The following is a 20,274-nucleotide window of genomic DNA, read 5'->3' as shown; positions in this document are numbered from 1 at the left end:
CAGAGACTTAAGGAGTGTCTGCGCATCCCCCACTCTTGAAAACGTTCGATCGACGTTGTTGAACATCCGGGTTCGTGGTAAATCGTTCTTTCTGTTCCTGGAGGCGGCGTAAGTAGGATGTTCTGTCGTTATACCCTGTTTGCTTGCATTTTTTTTCTAACTCTTAGATTTTCCATCATAGTTAACCATTAATTCTTCTTTATAATAGTTGTATATATTTTGTAGATTAAATTGAAAAAGCAATACTAAAAATTACTGATTGTTTTAGAATTGTTGCTGCCTTATCCAATCAATCAAGTATAAATTATCATTTTGAACAGAAATTTAATTAGAGATCAAAAGTCCATCACCGCATCAAAAATGTGAGTAATACTTCTATTTTGAATGTAACAAATACCTCGAGGAATTTTTTTTACTTATTTGATGTATGCGAATCGGTTGCAATTCTTTCTCTTCAATATCGTTGATAGTCGGCCATTATATGAATATCTGCAATGCGACGCTAAATTTTGCTCTATCACGATCTTGCGTAAATTTATCGAAGTACTGTTACGTAAGACTTTTTAACTGAGATATTTGTTTTAAAATTCATTTTAATATATACGTGCATTTGGGAGCACTCGCAATAATTGATCATAACTACACATATAAACGCGGTTATGATTTATTAAAGGTTACGGAATGTAGTAGGAGCTATTGGATCCCTCAGAATTAGGTTTGTATCCAAGTATCTCCTTCAATAATTGTGGTACAATACATTAAAGTTTAAAATACATAATCCAGTTAGTGATATAGATACGGCCCCTATCATACCTCTCATTTTGGCATGCCTCCATTTTATATACATGAATGGAGCATGAATGCTTTTGAGAGGAATAGTAAATTGAGAACATGCCTTCGGAATCCACACATTTTTGTCTGGAGCCGTCTCTCTATGTTCACTACATTTATATTGTAATCTATTTGCAATTATACATACAGAATGTAATGATTTCCAATTTGTTATTGTTACTTTTATTTTTACTTTTAACACGTGTTACATTTTGTTTTATAGGACGTACGGAGCTAGTTACCACAGTGGGACTTACAGAAACACTAAGGGAAGGGGATCTGTTCCATATGGAAATAATAATACCAATAGAAATGGAAGATTTGAAAATCGTACAAAAACTAATATCAATGGCACTGTTGCTAATTTAAAGAAACCAAATTGGAACTTTGAAAATTTGAAACCTTTCAAAAAGGATTTCTATATACCACATCCCAATGTTCAATCGCGTCACCCACAAGAAATAGATGTATTTAGACAAGAAAATCAGATTACTCTCAAAGGAGAAAAAATTCCTAATCCTATACAACATTTTGAAGAAGGGAATTTTCCTGATCATGTAATGCAATGCATTAGAAAGCAAGGGTTCAGTGAACCAACTGCTATTCAAGCTCAAGGATGGCCAATCGCTATGTCTGGTCAAAATATGGTGGGAATAGCACAAACAGGCTCTGGAAAGACTTTAGGATACATTTTACCTGCTATAGTACATATTAGCAGTCAACAACCTCTAAATCGTGGTGATGGACCAATTGCTTTAATTTTAGCACCAACTAGAGAGTTGGCACAACAAATTCAAAAAGTTACATATAATTTTGGATATGTAAGAAGCACCTGCATCTTTGGTGGCGCACCAAAAGGAAGTCAAGCTCGTGATTTGGAACAAGGAGTTGAGATCTGTATTGCCACACCAGGACGATTAATTGACTTTTTGGAACGTGGTACAACTAATTTACGCAGATGCACATATTTGGTATTGGACGAAGCGGACAGAATGCTAGACATGGGTTTTGAGCCACAAATCCGAAAAATTATTGAGCAAATTAGACCAGACAGACAAGTACTGATGTGGTCTGCAACCTGGCCAAAAGAAGTACGAAATCTTGCAGAAGAATATCTTGTAGACTACACACAATTGAACATTGGATCCTTAACGTTGTCAGCGAATCACAATATTCTTCAGATTGTTGACGTTTGCGAAGAACACGAAAAACAATCAAAGTACGTATTTTACTTATGTAAGATCACCGCAGAAAATGTCGTGAAGTTAACACAAAAGTGACGACACGTAGCGACATCTATAACCCTACACAATAATCTATAGTACTGGAATTACGCCATCTTGGGTCGAGTAATTCGTGCTAAGGTGTTTTAGTATTCGTAGAAAATCTTTTATTCACATCATTATTTTGCTAATAACTACATTTATACGACAAAATATGCGATAAATGTGGTTCATAACTATTAAACATGCTAAAATGTATATAAATACACACGTGAATTGAGACACTAACATCAATAATTAGGAGTGGAAAAACATTTGTAGCAACCATTTATAATTATTAATACTTTGATACACCTGGAACATGTTATTAATGTTATAAATTATGATAAAGTGAAACTTGCTATCCTATCTCTTATGATGAAAGTAATACATGATACTTTATGATTATGAACGTTTTTCCTCTAAGAAGAACTGATATTTTATATTTAACTTATAAATATTTTATTTGTTATTTTCGCACAAAATTTAAAACCTTTTTTATTATTACTTTCAGATTAGAAAACCTCCTTCAGGAAATTGGTAATATTAATCCAGAAGGTGGCAAGACTATCGTTTTTGTAGAAACGAAGAAAAAGGTGGAGACTATCACCAGAACTATTCGTCGTTATGGTTGGCCTGCAGTATGTATACACGGTGACAAATCACAATTGGAAAGAGATTATGTCCTTGCAGGTTTGTTCTTTTAGCAATTGGAACAATATTTCCATTACATTTTTTGCGTGCTGTCTTTAATAACATTGTGTCAAATTTTAGAATTTAGGAGAAATAAGGATTCAATTCTTGTAGCAACAGACGTTGCTGCTCGTGGATTGGGTAAGTAATGGTCTTCTTAGTTTAATATTTGTTATTCTGATTGAAACATATTGGAATTTGAAGGATTCATTGAGCTTTAGATAAATGCATTTGGGAAAATTTATACTTAATTTAAAATGGGGGTAAAGTGGCGATGTAGCACAGACTGGTTATATGAAGGTGATGCCTCACTGTTTTTAAAGTATAAGTGATTCATACTAAATAAGTTATTGAGCTAATTATATATCTTTAATAAATAAAACAATTGATAGATAACAAATGACTTCTGAACAGTATTTTACTGCAGAGTTTTATAATTAATTATTGGAGATACAGAGTGATACAAGGTTAACACGATGTATAAAAAGTATTTTTATGCACATTCTCAAACTTAACATAAGCTTGGTATTTTCTAAATAGATGGAATTAGATGGCATTAGGTAGCTGGTATATATATCTTATAATTTCTGTTGTTTCTTTCATTTTTATTTAAATACATTTAAAAACTTACATATATGTATATGAAAGCTTCAAATACTTATAATGAGTTTTATACTTTATTTTATTAAGATGTTTTGTGAAAGAAGAGTTTTAAATCTTACATTGTACAATTTTTTTTATATTTTATATATATATATTATATGTCAAATGCTTTAGGAAATGTACATAATTTTTTATTCATTTTCATTATTTCATCAGCTTTATTTATAATATCTAATAGTGCGATCTATTCCATTATTTAAAAATAATAGAAAGAGAAGGAAAAATTGAACTACACGCTTGTGTTAAAGAATTGAGATTTAAAGATTGGAAATATAGGATGTGCGTTAGTAATAAGTGTGGGCATCTTGTAATTTATGTTAATCAGTCTGGTTGTCCTTTGTTTCAGAGGCACATGGTGCACAAATTGTGTTGAGTGTGCGATGAAAAACGATCGTTCAATAAAGAAAACATGGCTCACTCATTGTACATGTGCAATTCTGTTTTGCACATAGTATTGTACTTAATGTGCCTCTGTGTTCAGCCTGTGTACCACGCAAGTAGTAGGGTGGTGCGCGGGTGGTGCCGCTATCGTGCTGGTTGGTTGTGAGATAAGACCGTGGTTTACATTTTCTTACAACCGTCACACTTCATAGCCAATGTTCAGCCCGTATCAGAGACAACAATCTATTGATTTTGCTACTATCGCTACTCGGTGGTGATGCTTAGGACACAACGTTGCGATGTGAAGTTGCATTTAAGAAATAGCACACATCGGTGCAGCGCTCTGTATGGAGTCATACGGAACGCAATATTCAACGATAACTGGGTTTGTATTTAATTACTATGCAGCTAACTTACATTCATACACATTTAAGTATAAAATTGATTCAACTTTATAATGTATACTTTTTATAGTTTGATCATCATAAACGAAAGCATAAATATAAACGATTAAATAACGTTAAATTTTTGTTACTTAAGCAAATTTGGGACAAAAAAGTTTGTGTTACTAAGTAATTAAAATAATCATAAATTTGATACTTAATTTAGTCATCATTTAGTAATTTTAATATTAAACAAAATTTGCGTAATTATTGAAATATGTTCGTGATTGATGGTTGTATTCTAATTTATTAGTTTGATTGATCTATATTTTAAATTTCATATATTATGCATTTTACATGCATTCAGAGTTATATATGGGGTATGTTTTAAAAAGACAAAAATGTCTGTACGTGTTACCAGTTCAACGTTCTGTAACTTACTAATTATTCGTTATTATAAAATTTAATCTTTTATACTGAAATGTGTATTTGTGTACGATATGATACAGGATAATAGTGTATGATTATAGGCTTAGCTGCATATTTCGTTTCGTATTGAGGATTCGTTATTTTATTTATTTCTGTTACATAATATTTAACTTATATCAACGGGAAAACATACAAATTAATGGTCAACAGAAATAGAAATATGATGTACAATTTTAATACAACAGATACGGGTTTCAATTATTTACATGAAATATTATTGACAGTACATACTGTCAAAAATTTAGTACTTTTACCATACATAACATCTATACCATATTTAAAACACATTTTTTTCTTGCGGCAGTATATTTTCTAACATGGTTGTTTCTTTAGATGTCGATGACGTAAAGTACGTGATCAACTTCGATTATCCGACCTCGTCCGAAGACTACATTCATAGAATTGGTAGAACAGGCCGTTCAAATAATTCTGGGACGAGTTATGCGTTCTTTACACCACAAAATGGCCGGCAAGCTAAAGGTTTGGTTAATGTACTTAAGGAAGCCAAACAAATCATCAATCCAAAGTTGCTGGAACTTGCAGACAAGACTGGCAATGATATGTCTCGAAGTAAGAATTTGTGAAAACAATTGAAACTAATTAATTAGTGTAAAGTTATTTTTCTTTAATTTATTATTTTATATATAAATTTTTCAGATCGTTGGGGATATGGAAATTACCGTAGAAGAGAAACCGTTTTCCCTCCAAAAACGCATAAACGATTCGATAATGTAAGTTATTTTACCGCGTAGTTGATCTACTTCGACTTCCGATCACAAACTTTATGAATAAGTAACTTCTTTTGGAGATCTGGAACAACTTGTTACAATCTTTTTCTCTGTGATTAGGAGTTCTCCATCAAAGCTAGTATTGCTTTACGTTAGTTCCGTGCTCGGTGTTACTCTTTTTTTATTCTTATTTATAATCTTATTTGTGTAGTTAGCACTAATGTACAATTCAGTAAACTACATGCAAAGAGTACCTTTGTTAAATTTCCATTATGTAATAATATTTTACACTACATTTCTATGTTTCTACTCATCGAGACGCGTACAAAACGAAAAATGTGGTAGATATTTCATTACTGCACATGGAAATGTTAAGTATAATAAATACTTAATGTGGAACAATTGACAATCTCCTTAAATTAAGTTTTCGTTCGTATCAATAAGAAATCGATTGCTAAAATTTAGTTGTAATTACATTTTATTCAGTTTTTTAATAGATAAAAAAATGTTTAATTTATGATTCTTTAAGCGTCTCAAAAGTTTGAGCTCAGTAAGATATAAGTACATAGTAAATGTATCAGTATTCATTCCACTTAAACGTGACCGATTCTATATTTGGTCAGACAGTGAAATTTTGTTTGTTGATGTCCCTACAATAAAATAGGAGAACGAACTGAATATTTGTAAAACTATAGTTTATTTATATGCATATCTTACCATATTCTATGTCAATACCGTAATTTTAATTCACCAAAAAAAAAAAAATCTGCCCGACGATTCGATTTTACAATAAAATTGTGTATGCAAGTAAACAATTTAGAATTTTCCATCAACCCAACAGATTATTCAAAACTGTCATAATACTCTAGTGAATATTCAAACAATTTATTTCGTTCATTCTATATATTCAAGATGTTCAAGAGACAAAAAAAGGTGTCGTATATTAATGTATTAGATTTACAATTTCAAGAATAAACTGAGTGTGAATTAAAGAAGAAAAACGTATTTATTATACAATCCCTGATTTACGCATACATTTTGTCACTGAAACGTAAGTAATGATATATTTTTAAATGTTAATATATTTAATTAAATACTATAAACCATTTTCTCTATCTTAGTAGTGAATGTATATCGATGCAAATATATTATCATTTATGTATCGAAGGAGAACGAAGACCAAAATGTTTACGCTGAACGGAAATAATGGAACGGTCCATGGTTAGAAGTTCAATCCATGAAAACAGACGCAGAAATTTAAGAGAAATTACTAATAGAAAGATAAGCATAGAAGGTGTATAACATCAGTGTTACTCATTGATGTGTACGTATAATACATAAAACATTTTTTTCAGTTTAACATAGATAAGGGACACGTGACATTGAAAAAACTGAAAAGTATTAACATTTATAGACCATCATGTTAATTTGTAATTATAATCTAAATTTGATCACTCTTGGACTTAACATTTATGTACGAAAGGTTATTCCAAACATTTCATTCAAAGTTTGCAAGCATTTACGTTGTATGTACATAATACTAAAAGTAATTTAGGTTATGTGTAATATGAAAAGTTATACTTTTCAATTAAAATAGACACATACGTAAATATAGTTTCTCAATATTAATATTTAAAATTTAATATTTCTTTGTGCGTAGGAAATCTTATTTTCAATTTTCCGTTTACTACTATAAAGTAAAAAAAAAGGGAGTAATGGGTATCTCATTAAAAGGCAATGATCAGAATTTAGATCATGCTGTGGCAGGAGCTATAAGTGGATCTGTAACAAGATTTCTTTGTCAACCATTAGATGTTGTAAAAATTAGGTTTCAGGTAAATGAGAAACTAACTTCTTACAAAGCTATCATGTTTACAGCACTATTCATTTAGTTGTGTATATAGTTGCAAGTTGAACCAATTGGTAACCATCATGGTAGTAAATATCATTCGTTACTCCAAGCATTTTACACCATGTTTAAGGAAGAAGGTATAGTTTCTTTATGGAAAGGACATGTTCCTGCTCAAGTACTGTCAGTTGTATATGGAATGAGCCAGGTGAATTATTTGATATAAATATGTTTCTATAGAATATTTTCCTTCATTTTAACATTAATTGAAAATTAAGATACTTTTTGAAACTGTAAACGGTATATTTAGAAACTGTGAATTTTCCATTTTATGTATATAATTCTTTAAAATATAGTAATATATGTAACATTAGTTATTAAAATTTTACAGTTCTATTCATATGAAATGTTTATGAATGTATCTCGTCATTTTTCATTGTCAAATGAGTGGAAATATTCAACCAAATTTATAGCTGGTGCAAGTGCTGGCGCTGTAGCTACAATTGTATCATTTCCTTTTGATACCATAAGAACAAGATTAGTGGCACAGTCAACTAATCACCAAGTCTACAAAGGACTTTTTCACTGCTGCAGGTAAGTTTAATGTTATTTCAAACATGTGTTAAAATTGTTATTTTCCATAATGCATTTTCAGTTGCATCATAAAACATGAATCTCCAAAGACATTTTTTTATGGACTACTACCAACTTTACTACAAATTCTACCACACAGTGGTCTGCAATTTGCATTTTATGGGTTCTTTACTGATATGTATAAGAAATATTCTAATGAAATTGATACTAGTTTTCATAATTCTATGATATCTGGTAGCATAGCTGGCCTTTTGGCTAAAACTGCCATATATCCTTTTGATCTTAGTAGAAAAAGATTACAGATTCAAGGATTTAAAAGTGGTAGAAAAAATTTTGGTACTTTTTTCGAGTGTAGAGGACTTATAGATTGTTTAAGGGTAACTGTAAAAGCAGAAGGTGTAAGAGGACTTTTTAAAGGTTTAGTACCAAGTCAAATTAAAGCTACTGCAACAACAGCGTTGCATTTTACTACATATGAACAAAGCCTGAAGGCATTAAAAGCACTAAGATTGCACTTTTCTGAATAATAAGATCATTAGTGGTCTGAACTCATCAGGGGACAAACAATTCATATATAATGTACAAGAAACATGAGATCAATATAATGTGATTTTTAGTTATTAATTATGCCTATATGAAGAGTAATATCAGTTTATTTTTTATATATTTATTCCTATTTTAATCATTTATTTGCAACATACAATCTATAATTGTAGTGGAGTAGGCATATCTGCTGGAGATCCTTTCAAGACTGCCATAATATTTTTAGCTGTGATTATTGACATTTGTTCTCGTGTTTCTATAGCAGCACTACCAATGTGAGGCAGTATAACTAAAATATAAAAAAATTGTTAATTTCGTCATAAATTTATGAATACCTTTTTTATACCTACCGCAATTATCCAATTTCAATAATTCACTATCTAATGGAATAGGCTCAGGAGTCATAACATCTAAACCTGCAGCTTTGATTGTTCCAGTTTTTAAAGCTTCTATCAAAGCTGGTTGATCAACAACTTCCCCTCTGCTGATGTTTATAAATATAGCAGATCTTTTCATTTGTTTGAATGCATCTTGGTTAAACATTTGTTTAGTTTCCTGTGTTAAAGCTGTAGTAACAATTATAAAGTCGCTCTCTTGTAGTAACACATTAAATTCAACCCTTTCACCTCCAAACTCGGATGCTTCTTGTTTAACACTTCTGCTTGTGTATAATATTTTGGCAGTATTGAAGCTTTTAAGGCACTTTGCCACTTGAGTGCCAATACGGCCTAAACCTACTATTCCAATTGTTGATCCAGATAATCCTGGACCACACATCCAAGTAGGCGACCATGCTTTCCATTCACCCCTACACGAATTGTATTTTAAATTAATGTTTTAGTTATGCTATCTAGTACAAGTCACAAAATATTCAATTTCTTACTTATAGATAGCTCTGTTTGCTTCTATTAATCTTCTAGATGTAGCTAGTAATAATGCTACAGTTAATTCAGCTGTTGCATTTGTTAAAATGCCTGGTGTATAACCAACTTTAATGTTTCTCCGTTTTAAAGCTTGCAAATCTAAGTGGTCAACACCAACCGACATAGAAGCTACAACTTTCAATTGTGATCCTGCTGCATTTAAAACCTCCTCATCTATTTTGTCTGTCAGCAAACAGTAAACAGCATCCACATTTTTTATTTTTGATAATAATGCTGACCTAGGAATTGGTTCTGGCTTTTCCCATAGAATGATATCGCATCTATAATACGAGACATAAATAAAAAGGTAGAAATTGAATTATTCACATAAATTAAAGATATAAAAATAATCAAATAGAAAAATTGAAGTATAAGAAAATTTGTTCGTATATATATCATTTTATTTGCTAAAACGTGAAAGGTATACGTTTCGTATTAAATATTTAATTTACTTAAAGGTGTACTTACTGTTCTTTAAGTAAGTTTAATCCTGCAGCTGGAATGTCTGGGCGAGTGATTAATACTTTCGGTCGACTCATTTTCATCGAGTCAAATGTTACAAATTTCGGGCTATTATATTGTGAAAGTTTCACAGAGATTGAAAGCAGTGACCTTTGAGTTAGTTTAGCACAGGAAAAAAAAGTAGATAACAACATTCTTTTTTTTTAACGTAATAATAAAAGTACTATTACTTTTATTTAATTCTTACAATGTGAAGTAAAAGAAGGTAACCTTACTTATTGTCGTCAAAATATCTTTTATTTATCGTACATCATACTGCAAAATAAGCAGATAAATTTATATATGTAACGTGTACTGTCTACATATTAAATTGATATTTATTAATTTCTTATTTTTGATACATTTACGTGCACATATTTGCGCGTGTATGTATGTGCGTGTTTACGTTTACAAATAGATATATATTAGTATATGAAATTCTTAATGTATATAGCATTTGTAGTAATGATAAATGTAATAAAAAAACACAATGTTTAATACTGCAATAGTGACATGAATAAAAAATCATGACTATCTCAAATATAAGTTCAAGATCATTTTGAATCATTATAGTTTTGTAAATAGATCACAAGGTTGTAGTGCTCGGTGTCATAAATTATCTAGAATCATTCTTTGATATTACTAACTCAAGAATGGTAAATGTAGAGATGTTTCATTATTATTCAAATGAGAGATAACACATGTTTACGCTAAATAATGATTATATTAAGTATAAAAAGTAACATTTACATTGCCTTATACCATTATCCATCAGAAGTTTTTATCCATTACACCATTGTTATATACCATTATCCATCAGAAGCTTTTATCCATTATACCATTGTTATATACCATTATCCATCAGAAGCTTTTATCCATTATCAATCCAATTTTGTTAAGTCTGTATTTTTCTGAGTTTTCATAATTCTTTTGAGCTGCTAGAACTGTGTTTTTCATTAGCATTGCTACAGTCATAGGACCTACACCTCCAGGTACAGGAGTTATATATCCAGCAATTTCTTTTACATTTTCAAAGTCTACATCACCTACTAATTTATACTTATTATCTGTTTTTATTCTTGTAATCCCTACATCAATTATGCATGCTCCCGGTTTTATCATTTCCTTGGTGATTAAACCAGGAATACCAGCTGCTACAACCACTAGGTCCGCCAATTTTGTAAATTTCTCTAATTCAGTATGAGGAGTATGACGATGACATATGGTTGTAGTCATATCCAACGCATTTATTTTATCTATAAATTCAAGATTAAAAATTATATTCTATGCTGATGTAATTACATAATGTGTCATGTAACTGGGATGGGTCATATCTTGAATTTGATAAGAAATAAGAAAAACTTGTTGAAGAAAAAAATCAGTAGTGGAACGATGTAGCCAAAAAATACATTTTCTTTTTGAAAGGACTTACAGTATTTTTTTACTCTGTATCAATTTTTTAGAACATTCTATGTGAAAGGGTACTGGAGTACAAAGTCTAAAAAGGCAATATATCACAATATATCTAACATTTTTGATAGCTATATATTTCATGGAAGATATGACCTTAATAATATGACGACATGTTTTGTACACAGGAATTTTAATGATTATGTCATAGCAAAATGAATATTATCATGCAACATTACTTTCGATAGTTTTTTTATCGTTTGTAAAGTTTAAAATATAATCCATCCAATTGCAATATGCTATCCGCATCCATAATCATTCATCATTATAAATAATATAATAATATAATAATAAATATGCAGACCTTTGCTGTCTGCATGTAAAAGTAATGCTATGGGTAAACCAACATGTTTGGATCTTCCAACTACCACTGCATTTTTCCCAAAAGTATCAATATTGCTCCTAATTATTAATTCTTTTACTGCCAAAGCAGTTGCAGGAACAATCCCATCTGTACTTAATGCCAAACTACCTAAATTTTCTAAATGAAAGCCATCAACATCTTTATGTGGGACAATTGCCTGGCATACTTCTTGTTCATTCATGTGTTTCATTAATGGTAGTTGTACAAGAATTCCATCCACAGTCTGATCTTTGTTTAAATGATCAATTTCTTTAATAAGGTCTTTTTGTGTGCTATTTTCTTCTAACTGAATGGTATAATTTTCAATTCCTGAATGTATAAATATTCATCCATTATAATGCTTCTTCAACTAAAAATTGTTGATATTATATTAGTATATAAATTTTATTAGCACTTTACCAATAAAATTTGCAGCTTTAATTTTTCTTTTGATGTATACTTTACTAGCTGGATCATTTCCAACTATTATAGCTACTAATTTAGGTTTCTTTCTATTATCATTTATCCAACTATTAACAGTTGCTTTCAGTTCACTTTGAATTTCACTAGCTATTTGTTTACCATTTATTATAACAGCTTTTTGCCTAAAAATATACATTAAATTGATTAAATGAAAAAACCCTTAAATACTAGCATACTTACAAATTTTTTGAAGTATGTAGTTGCCTCAAGGAGTCATGCAAAGTAATTTTTAAAAGCTCCTTCCAGAAAAACATGATATCAAACATATAATTATCAATTGGACAATAATTACGAAAATTAATAATAAAAAATAATTACGAATATTATAGAGTTCCTGGTATATAAAATCGTATAATTTACCCAGCCATTCTAGCGATTACCACGCTAGTGGCAACGGGTGGAACGAATTCCGTGGCGAAATCATGCTGAGAAAGTACTCAGTACTCGTACTCAGTTCTTATGACGGCATAGTCTTAGCATAGGGGCGATATTCTAGCACCGCTATAGCATATATATATGGTACAGAGGCAAAATAGTCGTGGCAATATTGTATAATATATTACGTTCAATATTTGCGATACACTAGTGAAATAAATATATTTGTACAATTTACTACACATTAAATTATTTATTATACATTGATTGTTCCCGTGACTTAATTAGCCCCTATTTAAGTAATTATTTTTAGACGTGGAGGGCAGCAAATTTCACAAATACTTCTTTATTCGTTTCCGCATCTCTTTCCATCTCTCTCCTGTACTCTCTCATCTTAATTATAGAATTTTAGAGTACTACTGATTAAATAAAGAAATTCCTTATTTTTCATCGACTGAAAAGAGTAAGATAAATTATATCTTTCCGCTTTAGAGCTAAGAGAAAGGGAGAGAGAGAGAGAGAGAAAGAGAGATAAGAAAGCTATAAGAAAGAGTGAGACAGATGCAGCGGACCTCACTCGGGACCCCTGGCGCCATCTCTGTAAAAAGTGCTCAAACTGGTCGCACAGCGTTATCGACAGCGAAGTGAACTACTGAAGAACGATAATTAGTTTCAGAATCCCCCGCAGAGATGGCGCTAGTAGTTTTCAGTAGTTCACTTCGCTGTCGGTACTTGTGGGCGACCAGTTTGAGCACTTTTTACAAAGATGGCGCCACGGGTTCTAGAGTAGGGTCGATAACATCTTTCTCACTCTTTCTTATAGCTTTCTTATGTATCTTTCTCTCTCTTACCTCTAAAGCGGGAAATATAGAATAAATGACAATAAAACTATTGAGATGTACAAGATTGTCGGCCGTCTTCTTGTAAAAAAAGAAATTGGGGGTTAACCAGTTAGGTTAAAGAGACCAGCAGTTGAAAAGAAATAGGCGGATGATATAATATAAAATCAAAATAATAAGGCTTGTCGAATCACGCTTAAAACATAATTTATTTAATAAAATTACAATTAAAAACTCGAAATTTATACTGCCAAATAAACTTACTTAAATAAAAGAATTTTCTTACAAGTAATATAAAATGATACAGTATTCAACAAAGATATGTATTACCTTTGAATTGCCCGCTTGGTTATACAGTCAATGAATTGTATGCCAAGGCACGCATTATTGTTGCTCTCTCTTCAGTACATAAGATTCCTGAGATATGGTGATCAAATAATTTTCAGTATACTTTTCGATTACGTTTATCTGCGTTTGTGTGGGTTAGATGTCGCAGAAAGAGACTGTTATTTAAAATTGTTTTCATTATATCAACGCATTTTCCATCAGTATTTTAAAGCAGGAGTTGGTGTGCGTGGCCAATTTTGCCAACTATTTCCGGAATAATAAGTTGCCTTGAGAGGTGACGTTTGCTATTATTGTCTGCAAGGTGTGTTCAGCATCGTAAACGTCGTCACGTTTCGAAGATTTTAAAGTATTGCGCTTTTATGCGAAACATCGCATCGTCGGTGATACTAGATTAATACGTGGCAGCTAAAAGATCGTTCCAAGTCGAAAGGTATTAGTTTAAGTACCTCAGACCATTTCAGTGTATTCCCAAACAGAATGGGCTTAACAATCAGCAGTTTGCTTACCCGGCTCTTTGGCAAGAAACAAATGAGAATATTAATGGTCGGACTAGATGCTGCCGGGAAAACCACTATATTATACAAATTGAAACTTGGCGAAATTGTTACAACAATACCTACAATTGGCTTCAACGTTGAAACCGTTGAATACAGGAATATTTGTTTCACAGTATGGGATGTCGGTGGTCAGGACAAAATAAGACCGCTGTGGAGACATTACTTCCAGAACACACAGGGCCTCATTTATGTTGTTGACAGTAATGATCGTGAACGTATCGGGGAGGCAGAGCGCGAACTGGCAAACATGTTAAAAGAAGATGAATTACGGGACGCAGTCTTATTAGTTTTCGCTAATAAACAGGATTTACCAAATGCGATGTCCGCGGCTGAACTCACGGATAAATTGGGATTGAATTCGTTACGCGGGCGTCATTGGTACATTCAGAGCACTTGTGCCACTCAAGGAAATGGACTCTATGAAGGGCTCGACTGGTTGAGTAATGAACTAGCTAAAAAGTGATAAAACACTTATCTGTTATTCGTAATCATCATGAACGATTTATTCATTAAGCATGGACGTAGAAGACAGGTCGCAATTTCCGTTTCGTCAGATTACGCACTACGTGTATAATTTAACATACCACTGTGATTGTAATTTTTAAGACGGGATACTAGTTGAAATAATAAGAGCATAACTAACTTGACTGACTCGACGATCGCGATACTTGAATCAGGTTTTGTTTACAAAGTGAAATTTCCTTTACTAAAAAAAAAGAACAGGAATAAAGAAGAATGTATAAATTTATCAGTTGTATGCTATTTGTATGGTACTTTATTAGTCTGATCGATAGAATTGTGAGTTTACTCTAAAGAGAAATGTATCTTGAATTTGAAATAAATACAGAATATTTCTACGTTAATTTTTACACGTATATTGTTTTCATTTGGAGGCAAAGCTACTATAGTTATAACTAACAATTTCTGATATAAAAAATGCAGAAGAAAGTATATGAGAATTTTTATATTTTGCACTTTGCTCTGCGTCTATGCAGCGAAACTAAAACTAAATTAATTACATATATTACATAACATTACTTTTACTATCTAATTTTTTCTAAATAAATAATAAATTTTGTAGAATTAGTAACACTAACAGTAAGTTATAAGAATAAGCATTTAAATCTACTATCTTTTCTTTCTTTATTCACAATTTTATAATTTTCTCTTATATTGTAAAAAAATACCATATATGCTTATTATAAAGTAAAGAAAGAATTTAGAAATAAAACTATAAATTGTAAATTTACAACTGTTTTATACTATTGCTCTCAATTTCCTTTTTCTCTTGAATAAGGTACTAAAAATCTCTTATTTAAAAAATAAGGGGAGATATAAGAGACAAAGCATATCCTCTAATCTTCTTTGTATAACTCAATGTAATAACTTTATTATAGTACAAAACAGTACATTATCAATACATGCACTGTATAATGTATAACGTATCAAATAATTTGTTAATATGCAGTGTTATTTTTTATGCATCATAAAATTTTATTCCATCTCTACTCCATAAAAGATATGAATAAATTACAGAAATAGTTTCCTACTTATGAATAATATATACAGAGTAGTTTTAACATATGACAGAATAGGGCATCAATTAAAACATTTTTAGTACAAGATTTGTGTGTACGTAGATACCTTATCCATAACGTGTCACGAGCATTAAATCGTTTAAATTAATTTACATAAAGTTTGTTATTATACAGAGGATTATTGACTTTGCTTTGCTGTACGCGTTTCGTAAAATTATTAGTACAACCATTCGATAACAAACTTGTTTATTTTAGGCAGCAATCACACAAGTTCATTGAACAAATACCAAGTATAACATGGTAATTAATTTGTTCAAACTAACGTTCTTTTAACACTAAGAGTCGACAGTTGAAATATGTACTTTACGTGTTTTATCGGTAGCTCCAAATTAATTATGTAATTATCTTACATTGATGCCATTAACAAAAATAATTTGATTAGCAGTTCCTTTATTCATAGCTTACAGAGCCTTGGCAGAATTTGTAAGTTAAATTAAAGGAACACAACTATACTCATTTACGTACCCAAGAATTTTTTTGAGGCGGGGCGCTGTTCTTACCTAACGCTGGAAAATGATTTTCTAATGTATGACTAGTCATGTGTGTTCGAAAATCAGGACCGTTCTTCAAGACTTGGCCGCAAGTTGCGCAAATTTCTAAACCTTTTATCTTATTCCCGCTCTCCTTTTTATGAACCTTAAATAGTTCCTGCTGCTTTTCGATATCGGGCAAGAGAACCAACAATTCCGGGAACACGTTCTCGAATGCGCTGAGACCCATTACCTCGCGGCAATTCGTGTAATAATCTTGGGCGTTACACGTCCCTTGACGGAAGAGACCACTTATATATCGAAACTCGTCGATCTGATCGTGTTGCATCAGAACTTCGTTAACTTTGGCTACGAGACATTTGTTCCGCTTTTGAAAATCAGGAGGTGGCACATAATTGTACGAGCTATTATGTTTACTATTGTCCGGTAGGATAGAGTAACTTTCTCCAGAACTGTTCGTGAATGTTAATCCGTTACTGTTGTTCAGTTTATCCATACTGTTGTATTTAATACAAAAACCAGGAGGCGGAGGAGTTGTTGTCCCAAATCCAGGCGGCGGGTTTGTAAAACCGGGTGGTTTGGAACTGCTGCCACCTAAAGCTGGAAATTCGTCTAAATGATAGGCACTTTTATTCGTAGAGTTCAAGCTATCTATCTTCAATTCGGTACGTTTTCTTTGTACCCCGTTAGAGGCATTATTATCGGTGTCTGTATTTGCAGCCGTCTCATTTTCAACGTTTTTATGCTTTTTTTTCTGTGTCTTGTTAATTTGTTCCGTTTCCTTTGAAGATTGAACGTTTATATTCTTCGATGTATTCTCACTGTTACTACTGATATTATCCACATTTCGCGTAGACTGAGAACTTGATTGCACAACATTCGTTTTACTTGTATTAGTCGGACTTTTAGGTGTCTCGCATTCTTTTTTTACCATAACAGTGCTTACATTTGTTCTTGAACCGCTACTACCATCGTTCCCGTTAGTATTACTATTGCTAGAACTTTGTTTGACTTTTTTCTTTTTTGTTTTCCCCTTCGTTATATCGGTAGTAGTTTTCGCGTTGTTACTGTTGCTAGAGCTCTGTGGTTGGCCCCAGGAAGTAACCACCGTAATCGTCGATTGCTTCTTCGATTTGGACGACTTCGATAACGTAGGGAAGTCTTCGCCGGATTGAATAGGCGGCGGTGAGGGCACCTGAGGCGGTGAGGCAACTTTTTTAGGTTTTGGTACCGACGTGGACGCTGATTTGGAACAAGTCCATTGTAAAACTTCCTTCCAATGAGCCGAGTTTGCATTACCACTAGTCGATGGTTCTGCAGAACCTAACGCAGGAAATGATTCCATCGAAAGTTGAGCAGGACGAATTCTGATATTGGGACCTGAAACTTTAGTAGTAACAGTTCCGTTTGGTTCGTGATTTACTTGAATAGATACATTAGAAGTTGTACTCTTTTGTGATTGTGCATTCGGGCCTGAAACGTTACTGCTAGACACGCTGAAATTAACGGTTTTCGAAATACCCGTACTTCCCGATTCCGGTCCCAACGCGGGGAAGTTTTCGTCTGTAACAGCAAGAGGCTGGGGTCTTATGGTACTACGAATCGTTACGTTACCTCTACCTTTACTTTGACCTAAGGTAGGTACGATAGGTGCAGTGTTGCCCAGCGTAGGAAATTCCTCTGTACTCTGTACGTCCACTGACGGCTGCCGTACAAATGTAGGTTCGTTGCTCGACACGAATACGTTAGAATTATTTAGCGTAACTGTTTGCTGATATTCCCTGAGATTGTAATCTCTCCCGCTGTAATCTCTTGAATTCCTAGAAGTCGACGGACCCAACATTCCTCTTCTATTCATTCGATTCTCACCACGAGGAGCTAGTGTAAATTCTAGCTCCAATGTTCTTGCCTGCTTAGCAGCAGCTTTGCTCAATTGTTTACTATGAACACTTGCCTTATGCGCTTTAAGATCTATATCAGTTCTAAAGACACTCGTAAATTTTTCTTCGGCACACATTCCCTCCTCACATAAGAAATGTTCTTGTCTGAAATGATCTCTAAGATAATCATAAGAGCTATAGTACTGATGTAAACCATCCGCGTCACAGAAATGACAATATAAATGATCCCTTCTTAAATGTCGAAATAATTCGTCGTTATCCATATAACGCTGATCACAAAATTCGCACAATGGATGTCCTTTATGACTTTTGTCATCTATATCTCCTTTCCTCCTATGCTGTGCAAGTTCGGACCTTTTGTAACATCGCCTTTCATGGGAAAATATCTGTTGTAAAGAAACAACAATCTTTTAATAAAATCACTTTAATTAATCTGTTACTAGAACCTATTAGAAATTGAAAAATAATCTTAATAAGTATACTGAAATAAACTCAAAACGTAGAATAACAATAACTTACCTTTAAATTTTCCACGCAAAGATCACAATAGTGTAACTCATGCTGATGTCTCATGTGATCTTTCAAACTATTAAAATTATTAAACACAGGTTTCTCTTTACATATATTGCAGATATTAGCCAATAAATCATAAAATTTACTTTGAATGTCTGACGTATCGAAATAGATATTGTATCTTGCATCTAATAGGTGTCCTTTGTGCAGCTGGCGGAATGGTTTTATCTCCTTTGTGAATACAACTTTTGGCAAATCTTGGCGACAAATCGGACATTCGTTCTGACAACAGAGCACCCTCATTCTGGTGCTACATTCGTAACACACAGGATGTTCGCACATACCGATGCTATAAATATTAACATTTTTATAGCACACGACACAGGTGTTACTATTCGTACTTTCATTACTACCGGACATTCTTTTCAAGCAGAATTTTCTTTGGAAATGTCAATTTCTGCCAGAGTATACAATCTGCTCGCAGATTAACAATAGATACTTATTCTTTTTCAAATTTACTCAATTCTTTTTTTTTTTTTAGTGAACCATTGACTTCAATGGGATAAATTGTATTATCTTCTATAAAGTTCCATACGATCTGCAACACAGTTAACGTTTCAATTTCGATATATTTACTACCTATAAATATAATCTTAACTATACCACTCTATATGTATGTAATCGAATGCTACTTCGTTGGTAACTTTGATTAGTTATTAAAAGGAACACTTCACTTAGATTGATTAAGCAAAATACGAACTTCTAATGTCTGTCCAGTATCGTTTTTATATTTGAGCAGCAGAATATAGACGTATCGCGTCGAAGTAATTCACAATCACTAGATTCGCGAGAGGAGAGATATTTCGTGAAAAAAAAGTGACTGTTTATATCCCGGGATGCGACGATACGCGAATATTTTCTTATAAATCGCCGAACATATTTCCAGAAATAGGTAGAAAAAAATGAACAATACCGTCTGGGAACCCTTCCAGTAAGCAGATGGTAAAATCTCACAGGATGTCCCTGAAAGAAAAAGGTTATCACGATTTATATACTAGACTATGGTATGTTGGTTTGATGAATTCAGCTCGCTGAACAACCAGGTTCCGGTTTCTTCTGTTTCAGTCATTACTAAATTAAAGAGTAACTAGATATACTAGTGATTTGAATCTAGTGCCATTTCGTTTCAAATCTAAGATTAATGTAAACAAACATTCAAACGATTTACTTAACATTCGTCCATCCCATTTATACGAGCATTTATTAATTTTGCGGATTTCTCAGAATATATTTCTAAAATATTAATATCAAAATTCATATTCTTAGATCGTTCGTTAATTGTACTTGAACATAAATTTTCAATTCAGGTTTCATTCATGTTTTCTAGTATAATAATTTTATTGCCACTACATATTGCGTTATTTTACTGCATATAGTAGATTTTCCTCTCAATGATAGTTTTCTTCGAACTTAGAATACTGCATTAAAGTTACAAATGGCAAGTATTATTTAATAC

At 32.3% G+C, this 20,274-nt stretch overlaps 6 protein-coding genes across 14 annotated transcripts; 3 read left to right on the top strand and 3 right to left on the bottom strand.

The window, feature by feature from the left end:
* Positions 1 to 204: 204 nt before the first annotated feature.
* LOC143422771 (ATP-dependent RNA helicase p62) lies at positions 205 to 6,108 on the top strand. 4 transcript variants are annotated; one of them, XR_013101756.1, is made up of 7 exons: positions 224 to 362; positions 674 to 715; positions 1,055 to 2,050; positions 2,608 to 2,786; positions 2,868 to 2,927; positions 3,796 to 4,215; positions 5,036 to 5,090. XR_013101756.1 is itself a non-coding variant. In XM_076893681.1 (7 exons), coding segments are annotated over exons 1-7 (1,611 nt in total). In that variant the 5' UTR covers positions 231 to 360; the 3' UTR covers positions 5,455 to 6,108. The 4 variants fall into 4 exon arrangements, 2 of the variants coding, with proteins under 2 accessions (XP_076749805.1, XP_076749796.1); XR_013101757.1 differs by having other exon boundaries at positions 4,744 to 5,090; XM_076893681.1 differs by lacking the exon at positions 3,796 to 4,215 and adding an exon at positions 5,360 to 6,108 and having other exon boundaries at positions 231 to 362; positions 5,036 to 5,272.
* Positions 6,109 to 7,097: 989 nt separating this feature from the next.
* On the top strand, positions 7,098 to 9,645 carry LOC143422807 (mitochondrial thiamine pyrophosphate carrier). 2 transcript variants are annotated; one of them, XM_076893737.1, is made up of 4 exons: positions 7,098 to 7,265; positions 7,335 to 7,487; positions 7,671 to 7,873; positions 7,935 to 9,645. In XM_076893737.1, the coding sequence occupies exons 1-4, from the start codon at positions 7,146 to 7,148 to the stop codon at positions 8,398 to 8,400; spliced, it is 942 nt and encodes a 313-aa protein (XP_076749852.1). In that variant the 5' UTR covers positions 7,098 to 7,145; the 3' UTR covers positions 8,401 to 9,645. The 2 variants fall into 2 exon arrangements, with proteins under 2 accessions (XP_076749852.1, XP_076749862.1); XM_076893747.1 differs by lacking the exon at positions 7,335 to 7,487.
* On the bottom strand, positions 8,560 to 10,222 carry LOC143422788 (glyoxylate reductase/hydroxypyruvate reductase-like). Of its 3 annotated transcripts, none has more exons than XM_076893719.1 (5): positions 10,032 to 10,222; positions 9,808 to 9,951; positions 9,300 to 9,620; positions 8,767 to 9,224; positions 8,560 to 8,705 (listed from the first exon to the last, which is right to left on the bottom strand). In XM_076893719.1, exons 2-5 carry the CDS (start codon positions 9,882 to 9,884, stop codon positions 8,578 to 8,580), a joined length of 984 nt encoding a protein of 327 aa, XP_076749834.1. In that variant the 5' UTR covers positions 9,885 to 9,951; positions 10,032 to 10,222; the 3' UTR covers positions 8,560 to 8,577. The 3 variants fall into 3 exon arrangements, with proteins under 3 accessions (XP_076749834.1, XP_076749841.1, XP_076749825.1); XM_076893726.1 differs by having other exon boundaries at positions 10,049 to 10,222; XM_076893710.1 differs by having other exon boundaries at positions 9,808 to 10,222.
* A 479-nt stretch (positions 10,223 to 10,701) lies between these two features.
* On the bottom strand, positions 10,702 to 12,492 carry LOC143422819 (bifunctional methylenetetrahydrofolate dehydrogenase/cyclohydrolase, mitochondrial-like). The gene is made up of 4 exons (XM_076893756.1): positions 12,317 to 12,492; positions 12,074 to 12,258; positions 11,615 to 11,983; positions 10,702 to 11,096 (listed from the first exon to the last, which is right to left on the bottom strand). Exons 1-4 carry the CDS (start codon positions 12,400 to 12,402, stop codon positions 10,702 to 10,704), a joined length of 1,035 nt encoding a protein of 344 aa, XP_076749871.1. The 5' UTR covers positions 12,403 to 12,492.
* A 1,298-nt stretch (positions 12,493 to 13,790) lies between these two features.
* On the top strand, positions 13,791 to 15,124 carry Arf102f (ADP-ribosylation factor 2). The gene has a single exon (XM_076908738.1). The coding sequence runs from the start codon at positions 14,176 to 14,178 to the stop codon at positions 14,716 to 14,718; it is 543 nt and encodes a 180-aa protein (XP_076764853.1). The 5' UTR covers positions 13,791 to 14,175; the 3' UTR covers positions 14,719 to 15,124.
* Positions 15,125 to 16,163: 1,039 nt separating this feature from the next.
* LOC143431785 (E3 ubiquitin-protein ligase ZNF598) lies at positions 16,164 to 19,902 on the bottom strand. Of its 3 annotated transcripts, XM_076908726.1 has the most exons (4): positions 19,732 to 19,902; positions 18,765 to 19,356; positions 17,965 to 18,631; positions 16,164 to 17,907 (listed from the first exon to the last, which is right to left on the bottom strand). In XM_076908726.1, the coding sequence occupies exons 2-4, from the start codon at positions 19,176 to 19,178 to the stop codon at positions 16,307 to 16,309; spliced, it is 2,682 nt and encodes an 893-aa protein (XP_076764841.1). In that variant the 5' UTR covers positions 19,179 to 19,356; positions 19,732 to 19,902; the 3' UTR covers positions 16,164 to 16,306. The 3 variants fall into 3 exon arrangements, with proteins under 3 accessions (XP_076764841.1, XP_076764837.1, XP_076764847.1); XM_076908722.1 differs by having other exon boundaries at positions 16,164 to 18,631; XM_076908732.1 differs by lacking the exon at positions 19,732 to 19,902 and having other exon boundaries at positions 16,164 to 18,631; positions 18,765 to 18,831; positions 18,905 to 19,178.
* Between the last annotated feature and the right edge of the window lie 372 nt (positions 19,903 to 20,274).

Source organism: Xylocopa sonorina, chromosome 1, assembly GCF_050948175.1.
Source record: "Xylocopa sonorina isolate GNS202 chromosome 1, iyXylSono1_principal, whole genome shotgun sequence".
NCBI lineage: Eukaryota > Metazoa > Arthropoda > Insecta > Hymenoptera > Apidae > Xylocopa > Xylocopa sonorina.
The sequence above is the reverse complement of the archived record's forward strand: the minus strand, read 5'-3'. Positions and strand labels throughout refer to the sequence as shown.

Coding starts and splice junctions, on each gene's coding strand:
- LOC143422771 (XM_076893681.1), top strand. Junction 716..1,054: donor ATTGGATCCCTCAGAATTAG/GTTTGTATCCAA, acceptor TTTGTTTTATAG/GACGTACGGAGCTAGTTACC. Junction 2,051..2,607: donor GAACACGAAAAACAATCAAA/GTACGTATTTTA, acceptor TATTACTTTCAG/ATTAGAAAACCTCCTTCAGG.
- LOC143422807 (XM_076893737.1), top strand. CDS start 7,146: ATGGGTATCTCATTAAAAGGCAATGATCAGAATTTAGATCATGCTGTG. Junction 7,488..7,670: donor TTGTATATGGAATGAGCCAG/GTGAATTATTTG, acceptor AAAATTTTACAG/TTCTATTCATATGAAATGTT. Junction 7,874..7,934: donor GGACTTTTTCACTGCTGCAG/GTAAGTTTAATG, acceptor ATGCATTTTCAG/TTGCATCATAAAACATGAAT.
- LOC143422788 (XM_076893710.1), bottom strand. CDS start 9,995: ATGTTGTTATCTACTTTTTTTTCCTGTGCTAAACTAACTCAAAGGTCA. Junction 9,621..9,807: donor TTAAACTTACTTAAAGAACA/GTAAGTACACCT, acceptor CTCGTATTATAG/ATGCGATATCATTCTATGGG. Junction 9,225..9,299: donor GCAAACAGAGCTATCTATAA/GTAAGAAATTGA, acceptor CAATTCGTGTAG/GGGTGAATGGAAAGCATGGT.
- LOC143422819 (XM_076893756.1), bottom strand. CDS start 12,402: ATGTTTGATATCATGTTTTTCTGGAAGGAGCTTTTAAAAATTACTTTG. Junction 11,984..12,073: donor TAAAGCTGCAAATTTTATTG/GTAAAGTGCTAA, acceptor TTATACATTCAG/GAATTGAAAATTATACCATT. Junction 11,097..11,614: donor TTTACATGCAGACAGCAAAG/GTCTGCATATTT, acceptor TTGAATTTATAG/ATAAAATAAATGCGTTGGAT.
- Arf102f (XM_076908738.1), top strand. CDS start 14,176: ATGGGCTTAACAATCAGCAGTTTGCTTACCCGGCTCTTTGGCAAGAAA.
- LOC143431785 (XM_076908722.1), bottom strand. CDS start 19,178: ATGTCCGGTAGTAATGAAAGTACGAATAGTAACACCTGTGTCGTGTGC. Junction 18,632..18,764: donor TTTGCGTGGAAAATTTAAAG/GTAAGTTATTGT, acceptor TCTTTACAACAG/ATATTTTCCCATGAAAGGCG.